Genomic DNA, 18,095 nt, shown 5'->3' with positions numbered 1-18,095 from the left:
ATTTTTGTAACGTGGCAATATGCTGAGTGGCAGCTTTTTCCTTCATCACTTCCACAGTTTTTCTTAATAAGTTAGGACTGTAACCACTGCCAATTTTATCTATAACAAAAGTAATGTCACATAAATCAATCTTTATTTGTATTTATTGACAACATCAAGTAATAAAACACAGCTTTAGTGGTTTGCTGTGGAAATTAAAACATTTTTGTCACTGTATACAGAAAACCAAACAAAATGCAGTCCTTTGCTCAAATTACTGCAGCAGTTCAGTACCGCAGCTGTACATGTGTTGAGTTTGTCGAGTATGCCTTTGTGCTTGTCCTTTTCTTTCCATCAAGTTTGCCAATACGAACATACACACACTTGATTTAAGATGGTGTGTGCTCAGTCTTCTAGCAGTATGTCCAGTTCTTCTAAAGGCAGTCGCACACTCACTTCTTTCTCTGTCAACAGGTCTACAAACCCCTCAGCTGATCGGGGAACAGCTGAATTGTATGTACCAGTATACATACATACTGATTTAGTTTGCAGAAGCGGTAACTACAGCAGGGTGATAAGTGTAATTGGTCAATTTGGTAAATATGTGCTGAGCAAGGCAGGATATTGATCAAGTGGCACCATCTTTATTTTTTATTTATTTTATTTAACCAGGAAGATTCCAATGAGATTAAAAACCTATTTTTCAAGGGAGACATTTAATGAAATCATCTAACAAATAGTGTCGCCTACTGTGTGATTATTTGTTCTAATGTACCATCAAAGAAGTGTGTTTCAGTAAAAGTTTAAACCCTGTCTCATCCATAGTCTGTTCATCTTTTATATACAGGTTATCTTTTTACTGAATTGTAACCAAAAAAAAGATAAGGAGGAGTGGCTATCAGCTACTGATTCTTGTTATGCTCCTGTTTTCTCTTCACCTCTCTCAGTTGTCTGTCTCTAAGCTTAGTCCTTTCACAGGTTTCTTCCTCTCAACAGTTGCCAAGTGCTACTCACTAGGGATCCTCTCTAACACTGTTGAGATTTATACATATATACATTCAATGGTTGCACCCTTAACGGTTACTGGTATATGTAACATGACCACTTCTGTTTTCTTAAAAGTAAAATCATAGTCTTCAAAACACTAATGTTAAGGTTTCAAAGCCATTTCCTCTTTTTTACAAATCTGAGCACCCCTGTATAAAGTCAGTTGGTTGGTAAAACGAGCTGTTGTTCGTTATTAATTAGCTCAGTTTCTCTCGTATAACCGCACCTAATGAGTCTGCAGGGACTATAACTATAAATCGAGTTTTGGGAAATATCACTTTCACAGTATGTGTGTGCCTCACCAGGGGACCAGGGGATATTCTGTAAGGCCTTGTAGAAGATTACTGTGGCTTTATCCACTTTTCCTTCAGACACCTACAAATTCAAACTTACACACTTTACATACCGTATACAATGTAATCACTGTGATATTTGTGTATCCACAGCCACAGAAGCTGTTCTACACTTCTGTCTCCATGTTCAATATTTGTAAACTGCGGACAATTCAGTCGTTATTCCTGAAATGCACATATTAATATTCTCCTTCTTCTTTTTTAATGATACTGACGCTTTTAGAGGCATCATTTCTTTTTCTTATTTAAGCAAGATCAGGTCTCTACTTTCTTCCTAACAGGTTTAGTGCTCCAGAGCAGAAAACACCATCAACGTGAGTTTGTATGACCGGTCTCAACTAGAAGGTGTACATCCTCCAAAGTAAAGAGCAAAGAGCCCCGGTTTCTGTTGCTATGGCATTTTCAAAAAGTCCACGGATGCGGTTACTGAAGCCATTCTCTGGCCGGACAGATAAGGGATCATCATGGAAATGTGATCTATAAATATTGCAGACATGTACAGTAAGTGCTAAGTATCATTTGATAATGTGCAACCCTGTTTCTATGAAAGCTGTATTAAGTAAAACTAAAAGCAAGACTGCAAATCACTTAAATCTGCATTTAAACAACATTAAACACTGGGACTTTTTGAGATGCTCATCTTTCATCATGCTACTAAATCTTATTTGTGTTGTGATGTTCCATCAGATGTATTTATTTAATGCTTTTGAGCATTAAACAACTTTTCCAATTTTTGTTGTCCCTCACTGGACTTTTCTGAAATGTAGTTTTTTGTAAATACTTTCGAAATCATCACCTTCTGTTTTTATTTGTAGTTTTTTGGGGAAACAAGGATGTAAATTATGTGAATTTTGATGTGATCCTGCTATCTGATGCTTGTGATTATCGTCTGTTACCTTACCTCTGAGCTGCATCTACCAGCTGCTTCCTTTGCTGTTCAGCAACTATGGCAAAGAGGCACGGCACCAACTGCTGCAGTCTCTGGTTACAGAGTGAAAAAAAACGGCGAGCCCAGCGAGCAGTATGGTAACGGTACTCCACCTGAAGCACACATCACATGGAGGTCAGTCAGACCAAAATAAACAAATAAGCTTAGGGCTCAAAAAGCTTTGAGAAACACATCTAGAGAAGAATGGGGAAAAGGAGCTTTTATTAGCCTGGCCTGTACATAAATGCTTCAAAGAAGGGCGCTGGTGGTCCAGACTGAGAGGGCCGATGGCAGTACTAACACCTCACACTGTGCCAATGAGACAGGAGAGATTGTTAATGAAAAGGTGGGCATGTTTCTTGAATTTTTACCTCTTAAACTATATTTACTTGCGAATCTGAATTAGAGAGACTTTATTAATCCCAGAGGAAAACTGAGTTAACTACAGCACATTCAGGTCCAATAAAACCTAATGTTTGTTTTTTACGTTTCTCTGTCAGGCTAAAACCCATGTGTTTGACATTGAGCGAACCTGCAGGAATAAGGTGCTGGGTCTTCCTCTGTCAATTGAGGGGCACGTCCATTACGTCATACAAGAAGCCATGGATGATAAACTACTGTGTCATGTGTATTTAGGATGGGATCCTTACTTGTAGAAAGAAAAGGCACTCAATTCAGAAGATTATAATGCAATCCAAGCCCTTTTGAATGGAGCCTTTTTCTGTTTCGAGTTATCTAGAAAAACATTGAAAAACGCAGCACTGTTGCACATTCCCTTGTAATAAAGCCATTTAGTTGGTAAACGTGCCGTAGTGTGTATCTTCTAATCTCTTAACCCTCCTTAGACTCACAGAGCTAGACAGGCTTGTCAGCTGATTGTTTTAATCCCGTCTCCCGCTGCTTCTTCACTCCTGATTACAGCCAACTGGTTCAACTTTTTACATAAAAAGAAATCGCCACTAAGAAATGTCTGCTTAAAAGGCTGGGTGAAGGCGTGAGTATAGCAGTAGTTTCCTTTTCAGCTAGCAATATTTTTCTTATCTAGTAATGAGTTCAGGCAGTCAGAAAATCACTGTATTTGTAATTATTACTTTTCTTCTTTTTGTTAATGCTTGGCTGTTGTTTCAGCTGGCTTTGGGATAGAAACCTTTAATCTATTTTTAGATCAGGATGAGCTTGGTTGTATTTATTTATTTACATATTTATAGTGGGAAAGCAAGATAAATACATAGGAATATGCTTTTATTTTGAATGATCTGAACCGGAAGTGTGGATAAAGGCGCTCTCTTATCACGTAAATCTTTTCTTTTTTTTAATATACTAATAATTTTACTGAATTTTCGACACCTATAAATGTCCAGTTTAATTTATGTAAAAGCTTAATATTATTTAAACCTGTCGGTATTCAAAATAATCCGAAATTTAAAATTTATCGTTGTAGTGAAGCTTTGAAAAAAATCAAAAACGCTAGCTAATATTTAATATCACTGTGAATCTGTTGCTGTTGTCAAAGCCGACCGTTTTGGATAGCCGATGCGATGCTGTTATTTTCCACGGTTCTGAAACACATGTTAAAGACATCCAACTCGACAGAAGACGCGCTCAGGATGCGGAGGAGGCTAAACGGTCAACATACGCAGGTGCCTGCACTTGCTTCGTCCTCTTGGGCTCGGCTGCTCGGTGTTAACGGACCGTAATCTTGCCAGCAGAAAGTGGGGCGGTTAGCCGGGAGGCTATGGCGAGGTCTTCCTCTTGTTGTTGGTTAGCTGTCTTTTCATAGCGTGGTTACCCCGGTCCTGCTTGGCCGCTGATTGTCAGTTGGTCCGCCGGAGACGACGCGACCTTGGGGACGCTGTCATGGATTTGACTCGGTTGGCCGTGGATGCTGGTCAGTTCATCAACCGCGCTGTTCAGGTAATAATAATAATAATAATAATAATAATAATAATAATAATAATAATAATAATAATAATAATAATAATAAAGGAAACTATTATGTGTTTTTCCTGGGCTTTAATCTCAACCCTAAATCAGCGACTGCCCTTACTAAAAGAAAAGTGCGCAGTTAAGCAGTTTGTTAATCAATGTTACCCTGAAATTCGCTCCAGTACACTGGAGAGAGTCTAGGACAGGCCGAGAGGACTGAGTTGGATCCCGGACTGGAGGAGCTTTTATCACGGGCGGACGCCACCAAGACGTGGACGGACCAGATAATCTCCCAGACTGAGGCTTTACTGCAGCCAAGCCTCGGTAGGAGAACATGAATTGATTTAATGAAGCTGCCCTGATTCATTGAGCAGTTACAGATGTATACATACCCACTTCACTAACAGTTGGTCCTGTTTTTGCCACAATTAGCCCTTTTTTTATGATCCTGAACTCTAACCTGTTCACTGTATCCAAATATATAAAAGGTGAGAAAAAAGATCTGAGCATTTACTCTTTTAAAGTAAAACATCATCTCATTAAGAGTAATGGAGATGGTTTCCCTCTTCCGAGGAAGGTATTCTATGGAGTATTTTTAAAGACATTTACAATGAAGATGAGAAACATTTAGATGAACTGTAAATATTTATGAAGAAAATGCATCTGGGATGATATCAAGCAATTTCCAGCTGCCAACATACAGATAAAAGCAGAGTCATCAAATCCCATCAACTTACTGTTGTGGTCCTGAGTTAGCTGAGAGTCTTTACCTCTGGGACCAATCGTTTCAGCTCTCTTTGCCCTCCCACAGTACATGCATACATCTTCCTTGATGTCTCTTGTTTACTTTGGTAGCAATTGGCCTGTTCGGATGAATAGAGATGCTTATTCTTTAGCCTGTTTGAATCCAATTACGTTTTCTAATGGAGTTATGAGTGGATGTGGTCTGCAATCTATCAAATAAAAGGTACATTCAGCTACCAGATGCATCCAGGATATATTTTCAGGTCATGTCTCGCTGAATTTATCTTCCAAGGGTTTATAGTCTTCTTGTAAAATCATTTTCACAATGATATTTATTATATGAAACAATATTTTAGGACCTTCTCCTTGTGGAAGAAACTATGAAACCAATGCATTACAGTTTAAATCACAGGGATGAACTATGTTTTGAGAGGTGTTGTGTGTGTATTGTTTATTACCATTTTTAATTAATTGTATTGTCACAGGTGCATCCTTTAACAAATGTACATTATAAAAATTGTCACATGGTGTATAGAAAATGTAGCCACTGAATTTTGATATGACCTTTGACCTCTGATACACAGGAGTGCGGTTAGAGGACCGGCTGTATCAGCATCTGGAGTGGAGCGTCCCACCCCGGCCTCGTGCCGTTGAGTTACTGGGAGATCAGATGACTCAGGCCGGGCTGGAGATTGGATCAAACACACCTTATGGTGAGTACACACTCACCAGCCATTTTATTAGGTACATGCAGTTTGCCAGTACAGGGTTGGTTACCAAGCAGTTGAGCAGGAATACCTAATAAAGTGGCTAATGAGTACGTGCATTTTATTGATCTGCGAGAAGGATCTCAACTATTTTCACATGTTCATTTCTTTGCTTATTCTTGTCTTTTTTGTGTTATGAGTATATATTGAAAAGTTGTCACTGTGTTGTATTTTTATGTTTCTCTGCTCAGGTACTGGATTGATAAGGTGTGGAGAGGCTCAGAAGCAGCTCGGCGAGGCAGAGAGGAAGTTTGTCCAAAGCACTAACATTCACTTTCTCACTCCCCTGCGGAGTTTCACTGAGGGGGAATACAAAGCCATACAGGTAAACACATGCCTCTGTATCACATGCACACAAACTCGCACCTTTATTGTGATTATCACAGCAGTGATTAGGTTATTTTACGCTGTCACCCAAAATAATATTTAGTTTATAGGTTATTTGTAAAGTAAACAAGATTGCTTGTTCCTAGAATGAACGCAAGATGTTGGTGAATAAACGTTTGGACTTGGATATCACTAAGGCCAGGCTGAGAAAAGCCCACGAGGCTGAGCAAGAGGCCAGAGTGAGTTACACCTTTACATTATTACATACTTTTCAGTTAGTCATACTCTGACTAAAAGCTAAACTTGTTGATATTTGACGTTACAGTTCTTGTATCTTCTGTCTTTTTGTCAGAACCTGAATGCCAACCCACTGGAAGAGGACTACTTGTCTCATGTCTCCTACATGTTCAGCTTCCTGCGTGTTAAATGGCTAAAGGTCAGCAGTTCTGTGTAGGAACGTGCATATTAACAGACGCAGATGAAATTGTTGTTCGATCTTCAAATAAGGCATTTGTCTTCTTATGTCTCTTTCATGCAAACAGATCTGGGCTCAGGAAATCTCACAGGTGAGTTCCTTATCAGTTTAAAGAACACAGGATCTGAAATGGTCTTCATACAGTATATCAGTGAGGCTCTCAGCAGTAATTGATATGAATATGGAGCTGCTGTTAGCACAGACAATATTTCCTTTCTGTAGTTTTCTGTTTGTTTAGACTTGAGCTCATTTTAAATGTTGTATTTTTTCGGCAGCCATTTTTAGAAAAATAAGAGAAAAACCATACAGATGTGTGTGTGGGGGTGTGTGTTTGTGTGTGTGTGTGGGTTTGTATGTGTAGGCAGAGATGGAGTTGAGGATTTGTCAGAGTCTTTACAATCGACAGTCAGAAATCACAAGAGCTGTTGTGGAAGGACTCAGCAACACACATGTACGTACACTTAACGAGTTCAAATTTGTGTTTGTTTGTTTTTTTACTATCTGTTTCTTAAAGGAACTGTTGCTTTTTATATTTAATGCTTGTGGCTCTTTACCTTGTTGGATATGTTTTCCTGCTATCTACCTCTACAGACCAACCATATGCGGAGCCTCACTGACTTTGTGGATGCTCAGGCTAGCTACTATGCTCAATGCAACCAACATGCTCAGGAGCTGCAAAAACAGCTGGCCAGGTCTGTGTAGTCTCATTTCCATCTTCAAAAGAGGAAGAAGAATAGCTTCATTTGTATAGCACTTTTTAACACACAGTTCCAAAGTACTTCACAGTTCGAATTAAACCATACATGTACATGTTTCAGCATACAGACACACAGTCAGGCATACAGTCTTATGCCCGACTGGCCAAAAATAATGGGAGAAAGCTTAAGAAAAAGCAGTTTTTTAAAACAAATGACTCTTTTGCCTGACCTGACAGGGCGAGGAAGACTGTTCCAAAATTTAGGCTCTCCAACATCAGAAGTGTGGTCCCCTCTGGATTTAAAATAAGAGCAAGGAGCAGTTAAGATACATTGATAAGATGATTAGAGAGGCCAACTAAGGTTATAAGCTCTTGGTAGCTGAGCTGTATATACAGGAGCCTGGCCACGTAGGGCTCTGTATGTTATTTATTTCACTAGAAGCCAGTGAAGGAAAGCAGAAAGGTTGCATAAAAGGTTTCAAGATTTCATTTTTGCAGTGTTTCCTAGAAGAAAGATTGGATGAGCCTTCTGGTGTGAGATTAAATTTCTGTTTTTATTATATTTATACCTTGAGCTGTTTAGGTTTGTAATTTTTCATACACAGCACAATGAATCTCCAAATCATGGCTGTCTAAGAAAAGATTATATAACTTCAGTACAAAGTAGAAAATATTCAGGACATTTGGTCTTCTAAAGAAACCAGGACTACAAAGAATACTTTATGATTTGAACATGAGTGGATTATATTTATGGTTTTATTTCTCTGCAGCATTCCAGCTGTCTTCTGTTCCAATAACTGGCAGTCTGCAATTAGTAATCCCGTTAGTCAGCCATCAACAAGCAACCACGAGGCGAATGAACCCATCAGTGCAAATCACGTCACTCCGTTACCTGTGCTCGTCCACCAGCTTCCAGATTTCGACCAGGACTCGTGGACTTTAAACTCACCACCCCAAACTGTGAAAACCACAGCAGATTCATCTTTCAGTGCACTTCTGACTCACCAGACAAATAACAACAATAACAACATCATCATCTCCACCACCAGACAAACACCCAGCAACCATGCACCAATCTACAGCCAGTCAACAACTGTTCGAGCGATTGATCGTGTCTCTACACCAAACCAAACGGATCAGCTCCAAGCACCCGGCAGGACGGCCAGGATGTCTGATGCTTCTCCTGCTTCTATCCAGGTACTAACATTCAATACAACAGCTTCAATAAGCAATGGTGCAGCAACAGCAGCCTCCCCGCCTTTACAACCCAGTGCAACCTGTAGCATCAATGAAGGAGATGTCCAGGAGTCTTCGTCAGGCCATCAGGATGTGGGCCAGTAGAGACGGCAGGTTGGGAACATGGCATCAGCCCAGAGTATTTCAGCTTTGACTTTAGGAATATACACAGTGATTATATCATGTTCCAGTTTAATTAATCCCTTAGGGATTATAATGTGAAGTTGTTGAAGTTGCTTATTTTTTAAAAGCGTAATATAGTGCCACAATCATTTTAGACTTGAGCTTTATCCATGTATTATTCATGCTGTGTGAACATGATGATGGTAGATGTAAAGTCTGTTCTGTGTGTAACATTTCTTGGTTTCAGGCTGGAAGACGAAGCTAACAGACTGTTATCATTTTGCAGTGTAAAGTTGTTTTCAGTTAGTGTCTGTGAAACTGATCTTTTTTTCTTTCTTTTTTTTACGTTCTGGTCAGTGAGAACTAATCAAGCTCTGTGCCAAGTGTATGTGTTGGTGTGAATACATGAATTTTACTGTGTCTCAGTGACCGTGTGAACTTGTGGTAATACTTTGGCCCAAACATGTGACACCTTTAGAAAGAAGTGTATGTGCATATATGTGACTGCCACCTCCTGACTCTTGTTTGTTAAACATGAGGTCATTTTCCATACGAAACACAGTTTCACGTCTGTCTGAGCGCATTTGCATTGGGGAACCCAGAGGTGACTGGACCTTTGTGCTTCTTCATACGTGCGCTGGGTGTTTTCCCACGCATACACTCATTTTTCACCCTTTACCTTCTTAAAGCCCCCATTTGGTCAAATGGGTGGAAATTTCCACGTCCAGATGTTGTTAATTTTCTTCATGAGGGCAGACCTGCCTAACGTGGGTCTACTCTGGAGGGACTCTGGATGGAAACAAATATTAATGTAGCACTGGCTGTACTGAAATAATTGCCTACAAGCTCAATGCTTTTGTCCCAGTATGTAAAGATGTGTGTGGGTTTGTGTAGTCTTCATATCAGAGCTGCTGCCAGTTTCAAACTACACGCACGCAGTCATGATTCAGCCACGAGTCGTTGAGCTGACGTCAGTGCGGGTTTGAGTTTGCGCTTGATTCATGTGAAGATGTGGAAATAAATATGCAAACAGTGATGTCATGCCGGTCTAAATCAAGTGTGGCGTCTATCTTTGTTCTCCAGTCAAGGTGTTTCTGTAATTTCCTTGTTAAAACCACAGTTCATATAGTTCACTTTCCCATCATACCAGTCATCTGTCTTAGGTTTACACGCAGTGACAATTATTTTCAGACTGAGGTCTTGATCAAGCCTCCAAAAAATTCTGTTTGTTTCACTGTTTCTGACTCACTGCCAAACTTGCAGTTAAGCTGGATTCGCTTCACTTTTTCGTTTTTACACAAGAGTGAGATCTCCTTTTGTTTTACATGAATCTCAGCCTTTCAACACATGCACACAAGCTGTAATAGTTACCCAGAATTGCTGACAAAAGTGTGCATATGTGTGTCTGTTTTTCACTCCCACTTAACCTTTTTCCTGTCTAGAGCTGTCCAAATAGATTAGATCGATTAAGAGCAGTTGGTGTGATACTGATCAAAGCAGAGCCTGTGGTTCATTAACACTATAAACAGTTATATCTTACCTCTTTACAGGGGCTGAGGTGCAGCCATCGCTGAATGCAGATTCAGTTCTTGCTATTTTTTCCCCTACAACTCAGCAAGGAAAAATAAATCTGTCCCTAAATGTTCATGAGCGTTCTTCCTCTGCACCGACAAAACAAGTCCCTGTCACAATTCCAGCATATTTTTATATTTCCGGTTCGCACTTTGTCCTTGAGCAGATCTCTCATAAGTCTTGGTATGAATCTTTTGTTTGATACAGGAAGGAAAGGGACGCTTTGTTCATGATGAGTGAGTTGGGAAAATGGATAAAGGAAATTTTGATTTATTTTTTTTTTAGCTTATTTGGTTTCTTCTGATGCACTACCTGAGGGGCACATGTTACAGATGGGTGCAAACCCTCATAGTTTAGTCTGTAAAGGCCTCATGCTAATGCATTGTTATTCAAAAATATAATTGAAATTCACTAAAGATAAAGGCCAGATTTTCCTACCCATGCCTAATAAAATAACAATAAAAAGAAAACAATCTGCATAATACATTTATTATCTTGTTATTTCTATCACATGATTTGTCTTCCCTTAAAAATATAAATGTCCCCAGTGTCTGTAAGAGCCCTCCTTATCTACATTCACCACGAGTTTGATTGCGAGACCAAGCAGAGAAAAATAATGAAGGTGGACTGATGTTTATTAGAAGATGTACTGATATTCAAAGCATCATGTCATCTGTGCAGTAAGAAAATCTAAGTGGACTGAGCTCATAACCTGGAACTACTCACCCAAGTACAGTAAGGTGCTCTAATTACTTTGATATTATTTTTAAACTATCTTAGCTATAAAGAAGATTGTTAGATAACCTATACATTAAAAAAAAACCTTTTAAAACAAATTCTAATGAAACCCCATCTACCTTGTTTTACATTTAGATAACTACACCTTCAGGTGAACTACAAAACATGACATATTGTTCAGCCATTGTTTATCCAAAAAATAAGCCAAAATGCAGAAGCAGTGTGTGGAGAAACTAAGTACAGCCTTACAGCTTACACAGCAATTAAGACCGTAAACAGCAGCCAGGTGCTGTTAATAAAATGCACTTGATTATCGATCATTAGCTGCTCTAGAAACGCAGACGTTTTGGCAGCTTGCATGTCTGAAACATTAAGGTCTGTGTCAACACGGTGCCCTGAGGAAAGACATGAGCAGTGATCTTAGACATTTTTTGGCCATTATTCTGAAGAGTTATTTGAAGTCCATCATTCTATAGTAACAAAGATTATTCACAAGTGGAAAACATTCAACACAATTGCCACCATTCCTTGGAGTCGACCTCAGAGCAAATTCACCCTGAAGCCAGACCATGTAATGCTCAAAGAAAAAAATAAATGAAATAAAGAGTGACATCTCAGACTCTACTGGCCTCGGGTAGCATGTTAAATATTAAAGTTCATGACAGTACAATTAGATAAAGACCGAACAAGGATGGCTGTCAAGAGAAAACCTCTTCTCTTTTTAAAAAGAAGCAGCAGAACATCTGAAGTCTCCAAAGTTGCATCTGAAAAAAGACTTCTGTAACAATGTTCTTTGGACAGACGGGACCAAAGAGGTCATAATGTACAAAAGCGAACACAGCACATACAAATGCTCTATCATGGTAGAGCAGGAAGGAATGCTGAGCGTGCTTTCTTTTTCATTCAATGCTTCTGTATTTTGGCTTAGTAAATATTAACATGGTGTAATATGTCGCATATTTTTGTTCACGCAAGATTGTATTTACCTAATTTTAAAACCTGCTAAGGACCAGATATTTTTTTACTATGTCCTGATATGTAAACCCTTGGATCTAGTTTATTTTTAGCATCACTGTATCCTGTGCGGTGTTTTATTAAATCATGCAATGATGACTAATGCAATCATTTTAAATGATTAGACACTATTATAAGTCTGCTATATGATTTCAAGGACTCTACTGTTTTACGGCATGCTCTATTTTAATAATAGCGCCATATTTGCATGTTTTCCTTCCCTCCCTGTCCCACATATTGGTAACAAAAAGCGTGTACACCCAATAATAACACTCAGTTCTCATAAAATGGTCTGTGTGATTTTGCACTGTTACCATGTGGTTTGCGCAACAGTGAAGTCCTGTTGCTGTTTTACATTGCCTGTTTAATGCAAGCTTAGCTGACAACACCCATTGTCCCATTTTCCCTAACAGCCCTGTTTTGTCAGAACGAGCCGAATCACAGGATCTGTTTTCTTCTAATTTCCCGGCTCTGAAAATTAGAGTCAGGAAAATTAGAGTGAGAAAAGCAAAAAAATGGGGGGAAAATGCTTTAGAAAACTAACTCATCACCATCTTTCTCTCACTCTCCCTTCCTTTCCATCTTTTCCCACATCTCTGTATTTTTTGTCCTCCCTTCATCTCTCATCACCCCCCCCCCCCCCCCCTCCCCCGTTGCCAGCTGGGAGTGTTTTACATGACAGCTAAACTGTCAGTGTGGTACGCATGTTGGGGTGGTAAACAGCATCTGGCAGTTGCTGATTAATGTAACTCCTTTCTGATGACTCATGTGATGGCTTACATGGAAAGATGACCTATAAAGAGGAAAAAAGAAGTGGAAATCCATTAGACGGGATCGAAGAAGGAAGATGAAAATAGCAACACTATCGGTTTCATAAAGCTCAGTTGTTAGTTCTAACATGTAACTCTTCCAGGGAGCTTATTTAGTTCTGTTTTACAGAAATGGGCCAAGGAATTGCATACGCAATAATGACGAAAGACAAACCTGACCTTCTGTACGTTTCCTCGCCCACAACTCAAAGTCTTTCATCTTTTTCTAAATCTTCAATCCATCTTTTCCTGCAGGTTCTCTGTTTTCCTGAAATAAATCTGCCAGCTTCACAGTTGTTGCTCCCACTGCTACAATTATAGCCGCCCAGACAGAGACTATCAGGAATAGAGACCGGCAGACGTGCTGACATGTGCAGTAAAGCGGTCACTCTGGAGGTCTGCAGGGAGAAGAGTCAGGGTTTTTCCTTTGACCTTGACCTGTCCTACTTCTGCTGTTTAGCTACAACACCTGTTGATCAGAGACCTGAACATGCAGCTGGTTTTACTAAGAATGCAATAATGCTATTTCACAAGCACATAATGAAATCCAGACCATTCAGTGTTGCAACTTTTCCACGTTAAGAGGTCTGATGGTTGTGCAAACTGTATATGGGGACTCAGTCTATCCATAAAAAAGGTACGTTTTACTAAAACACACAGAGAAGCAAGTTTCTAGGAATGCCTTCTTCCACTTGCTCAAGGTCCCTGGGGGGGTTAACTCATTTAACTGTGAGGCACTGAAAAAGGTTAGTCTCTGTGGAGCCTTGTTGGCTAAAATGACCTGTTCTACAGCCCAGCTGCTGTTGTAGACATGTTGTATATGCTTATCTGGACAGTTGTTATTGTGAGATTAAAATTTAATACATATGTTTATGTATTCATTGTTAATAGGATGTCCTTATAGGTCCCTGATGAGCTCCAAAATGCTGCAATGTTGAAATACTGACCGATCGCAAAGAGATCATGTTTGTCCAATAGTAGTGTCTCTTCACCAGCTGCCTGAAAATCAAAATAGAATTTGCAATTTGTGGCCTTACATACAAAACTCTTATTGACAAAACTCTGTATTTCAGAGACATCATAGTACATTACCCTGATCTATGAACCTGTTAAAGCACCAAGGGCAATAAGGGAGGCAGAATCCTTTTCAGTGAAATCGGTTTTCAATCTGTGTTCAGAAGATAGCTATTGGAGGTAATTTAAGATTAAAACTTTAGGCTTATCTTAGTTGACCCTGAATTCCCCATTAGGCGTGCTGCTATAGAGGTTCAGGCATCTGGATACCTGCGCTGAGCACCTTCCCTCTGCTCTGCTTTGCATTTATGTCTCACTACTGCACACTTTCATCTCTATGCTTTCTCTCTGATTGTACCTGATATTTACCATGCTGTGTTTACTACATTTAAGCCATTTAAATTTTGCTTTGCTAGTTTAGAAATATTTAAAAATATTATGCATGTAATATTTTTATTTCAATTTATACTTATTTGATTTTATTGTATTTATTTTGACTTCAGATGAGTTTTTCCTTATTAGGTAGTTATTATGTCATATGTACACATATGGCATTCTGCTTCTGCTTAACTTGTTATATTTTTGTTGTAAATATAACAATATGACAGCTGCCTAACTCTGGGAGATATAAAATATATCTTCTGCTGAGGCAGATAATTCACCTCTCTGATTTCTGCTTCATTGTTGTCACTGGGAGTTTGCTCAGTGAGGACCACTGAAGGTCTTTATATAATATGAGCAAAAGTCATGGTGCTACACATATAAAAGTGAATTAAATTAGAAGAGCATACAAATATCTCTTCAAATCAATTTAAATATAGCCGTGATGATGTAATGTCGTTGTTAATGAATAAGAATTTGAAGGCTATGCATTTATCTGGCAATAATTACACTGAACCTGGACATTTATACACTCAGATATTTTATTATACTACTGGTCTGTTATATAGAAAAATATATATCAGTAAGATATCTTCTCTATCTATAGATATATCTTATCTATAGATATCAGTAAAGATATCTTCCATATCAGACTTTGATTAAACAAATAATACGATATAATAATAATATAATAAATAATAAACTGAGTTGGGAGACAAATTTTAAAATGACACAACGTCTGCCAAATGGCGTAATTGGAGTTATGTTAAATGTCAAAGCTACTGCAACAGTGTAAACGTGTCATTACATCAGCAGACTGACTCAGAGTCTAGAGATGGCTTAACTTTAACAAACGCACACAGCCTGTCCATCTCCATCGTGCATGCTTTTTGTCAGCCCCTGTGAATTATGACATATTACCTCCGCTGGAGCATTACTCACTCATTCAACAGAACCAGCTCTGCCCCACCCCTCCCCAGCTTGGTCCCCCCTCCTTCCTTCTCTCAGGGTTTATAACCCAGCAGCTCCAATAGTTGGCTAACTCAGAGGTGCTCTACATATAGTGAAGTAGGTGACTAAGTAAAGACAGAGCAGCTGGAGTGTGCAGGAGCAGGAAAACTTGCTGAGAGAGGATTCTGATGTTTTCAGATATATGCGCTGCAACCCAACAAATCTTAAGAAAAAACATGCATAAGAACTCCATCATGCATGTGTTTTGGATCTGCCTGGTGCTGTGTACGGGTCCATCGTTGTGTATAAATGACATCGAGTATGAAAGAATCTATGAAGACAACTATGACAATGAGATCCCCCTGGAGCAGCAGGAGGGTGAGTTTTATTTCTTTCTCTTTTTTTTCTCTTTTCTGCTCCCTGCTTGTTTGAACAGATAGATATTGTGATGAATTTCTCTTCAGTTTTACTACGCTTTACTAAACCGAGCTAATTAAAATTTTTACTGTTTAATTAAATTTTTAATAACACACTGATTTAGATATGTCTAAAGGTCAGCAGTTGTGTTTATTAAATTTGGTCTAGAGTATTTCTTGGTCCAGTTTATTATAATGCACCATATTTAAATACTTGATGTTGTAAAGTATATTTTTACTCAGATGATACCATCTTTGGCTTTCACAGTTTTATCAGGTGAGCATCAGACTTAATGAAACAGACTTACCAATAACTGGAACACATACCTCATACCGTGAACACAGAGCACAGGCAATAAGCAACCTCTGTGATTTGAGTCCACGTAAAGAATGCAAACTGGTAGCCTCAAATACCTACAGAAGGTGGACATTTCACAGTTTAAGCCCCCTCTGATGTTTGTCAGGTCCGTTTTGCATCGGTTTTCTTCGAGCGTCCAATCTCAAAGACTTCGTTGCTGTACCCCTAAATTAATGAGGTCCCCTGATGTCATTTTGGGATTGTAGCACGTGTATTTTATGTGTTCTTCATGACCTTTACATCTGTGTTGAATAACTCCCCAAAGCCATTTTCATACTTCACAGTGTGTCCAAACTTAAACTGGCATCATATCTGTGAAATACATCCAACTCTAATTACTGCTGTATGTTTAGCAGAAGCTCAGTTTTAACACCTTCTTGCCTTCTTTCCGTGTACTCGTTTCACTGATAAAGTCCAGTCAAATTATGACAATAAAGTAAATCTCCTTTTTTGGGGTTATATATGGCATGTGTTAATTCTATGTAATGCTTAAATTGCCTTTTGGAATGAATAATCGATGCATCTATGTGGTTGTGTGCAGGTGAGTCTCCAACTGCAGCATGCCAAACAGATTTCTCCCGCTGGGATAAACTTTTTATCGCTCTAGAGGACTCCAACATGAGACAAAACATGCTGCTGGAATCTGTGGAGCAGTGCTGCGGGGGAACGGCGTCTCTTAAGACCCAACTGGAGAAGCTGACGATGGGGATGTGTCAGCAGTGTGCACCCAGCTTGGAAGCAGCTTGCAGGGTACATGCAGAGCAGGCAAGTCTTAGGCTGCAAAAGAGTTTGGTGGATCTCAGGGATGAGGAGGAAGAGAGGGAAAGAAGATTAAATGCAACCTTGCGGATGCTCCTACATGGTAGGCACCAGGACGATGCTTGGCTGAAGAGGCTAGAAGAAATCATTTCATCTGCATCTGCTGACAGCAGCATGAGAGACCAGCCAACACCAACACCTGACGGTTTGGGAATGAAGCTCTTCACATCTGGCCTGAAGGAGCAGGAAGTGACCTCGCCGGTGAACATAGTCACCGTGGAAAGTGCTCTGGCTGCTATAGCAACAGAGCTTCAGAGGATTCATAAGCAGCTGAACAAAGTGATAGAGCAGGTAGGCATGCTGGGAAAGGGCAGAGGAGACACATGAATTGCCCAAAGGAAAAATAAATAGTAAAAGCTTGACTGGAAAACTCCTATTGCAGATGATGATTTTGCACATGTTGTTTGTATTTCTACTGCTCTGCCTTTTTATAAAGCCTCTGTTACACATGAGATCGTTTTTGTCTGGTGACAATGAGTTTCAATGTACCATAAATGTCCTGGGTTTGCTATAATGAATAAAAATTAACTAAACAACTGAGTCAGCCTCGTGGAAAGGTTTCCTCCCTCCTCCCACACAGTGTCACTTAATTTTAAACTGTGTATTTATGTTCACGTCCATGCCCACCCTTTCATTAGTCTAGGTTACTACATGTGCTTTATCTACAAGTGCCAAAGTTTGCACCACTTGCCTTGGTGTTTGTGTAGTTGTGGTGTGGTCTGCAAATCCCCAAACCCACAAGAAGGTGTGTCAGTGATTTGGGATTTTTATTTAATTCATAGCAGGTCTCTCCCACTCATTAACTGCTTTAAAAGTGTCTGAATAGAAAGAGGCCACGACTTACGATGCTCGGAGTGTTTATGATTTGTGAAACCCTGCCAGAAGTATTACACTGCCACCAGTGCCTCCTACAGCTTCATACACACACGTGGATGCGTGCTCATTATTAAAAACCACAAAGACTGACTGTTGTTATGGCTAAAGGGAGTTTCTGTATACTTTACAGTGTCTGTGTATCCGTTTTTGGTCTTAAATCCTATTTTCATTCATTTTTTTTAATGTACTTGCACTTCTGTTTGGATGTTTTGTTAAGATGAAAGAGGAAATTAGGCAAAAGGTACATCAGTGCAAATTAAAGTCATACTAACCAAATACGTTTTATTATTAGCTAAATTTATGGTGGTTCAAAAGCACTCCTAGGTGATAACAGCAGCATTTAAATTTGTAGGTGATCATTGAGCTTGAAATCCACCATCCATCGATGGATCAGTAGTAGGGCAAAACTAACTTGTTTCACGATCCTCTTAATATGATATTTGTATATAAAATCACAGTCAGTCAAGTAAAAATTAAAGCTAGCAAATAAATTTAGCAGAACATGAAGCACTTTGTTTTTCTCTGGTATTTACTAGTGTAGAATT

General features: G+C 39.2%; 2 protein-coding genes and 1 long non-coding RNA gene across 3 annotated transcripts in view; 2 read left to right on the top strand and 1 right to left on the bottom strand.

Moving 5' to 3' along the window:
* Window positions 1-4,032, bottom strand: part of LOC106633265 — a 10,438-nt gene extending 6,406 nt beyond the window's left edge. Inside the window, exons 1-2 of the long non-coding RNA XR_001336427.2 lie at window positions 3,944-4,032; window positions 2,281-2,420 (exon numbers count right to left, since the gene is read on the bottom strand). This is a non-coding gene — a long non-coding RNA (uncharacterized LOC106633265). The remainder of the gene's footprint in view (window positions 1-2,280; window positions 2,421-3,943) is intronic.
* On the top strand, window positions 3,189-12,528 carry LOC102293278 (endophilin-B1). The gene is made up of 10 exons (XM_014334774.2): window positions 3,189-4,221; window positions 4,416-4,557; window positions 5,562-5,690; window positions 5,936-6,069; window positions 6,218-6,310; window positions 6,424-6,507; window positions 6,614-6,637; window positions 6,908-6,997; window positions 7,138-7,238; window positions 8,014-12,528. The coding sequence occupies exons 1-10, from the start codon at window positions 4,165-4,167 to the stop codon at window positions 8,582-8,584; spliced, it is 1,425 nt and encodes a 474-aa protein (XP_014190260.1). The 5' UTR covers window positions 3,189-4,164; the 3' UTR covers window positions 8,585-12,528.
* A 2,343-nt stretch (window positions 12,529-14,871) lies between these two features.
* LOC102292972 lies at window positions 14,872-17,783 on the top strand. The gene is made up of 2 exons (XM_005926061.3): window positions 14,872-15,459; window positions 16,397-17,783. The coding sequence occupies exons 1-2, from the start codon at window positions 15,270-15,272 to the stop codon at window positions 16,999-17,001; spliced, it is 795 nt and encodes a 264-aa protein (XP_005926123.1). The 5' UTR covers window positions 14,872-15,269; the 3' UTR covers window positions 17,002-17,783.
* Window positions 17,784-18,095: the final 312 nt, after the last annotated feature.

The sequence above is a fragment of the Haplochromis burtoni genome, unplaced genomic scaffold (genome assembly GCF_018398535.1).
Source record: "Haplochromis burtoni strain Fernald_Lab_line unplaced genomic scaffold, NCSU_Asbu1 Contig_85, whole genome shotgun sequence".
In the NCBI taxonomy this organism is placed as follows: domain Eukaryota; kingdom Metazoa; phylum Chordata; class Actinopteri; order Cichliformes; family Cichlidae; genus Haplochromis; species Haplochromis burtoni.
The sequence above is the reverse complement of the archived record's forward strand: the minus strand, read 5'-3'. Positions and strand labels throughout refer to the sequence as shown.

Coding starts and splice junctions, on each gene's coding strand:
- LOC102292972 (XM_005926061.3), top strand. CDS start 15,270: ATGTTTTCAGATATATGCGCTGCAACCCAACAAATCTTAAGAAAAAAC. Junction 15,460..16,396: donor CCCCCTGGAGCAGCAGGAGG/GTGAGTTTTATT, acceptor GGTTGTGTGCAG/GTGAGTCTCCAACTGCAGCA.
- LOC102293278 (XM_014334774.2), top strand. CDS start 4,165: ATGGATTTGACTCGGTTGGCCGTGGATGCTGGTCAGTTCATCAACCGC. Junction 5,691..5,935: donor TGGATCAAACACACCTTATG/GTGAGTACACAC, acceptor TTCTCTGCTCAG/GTACTGGATTGATAAGGTGT. Junction 6,508..6,613: donor TGCGTGTTAAATGGCTAAAG/GTCAGCAGTTCT, acceptor TCATGCAAACAG/ATCTGGGCTCAGGAAATCTC.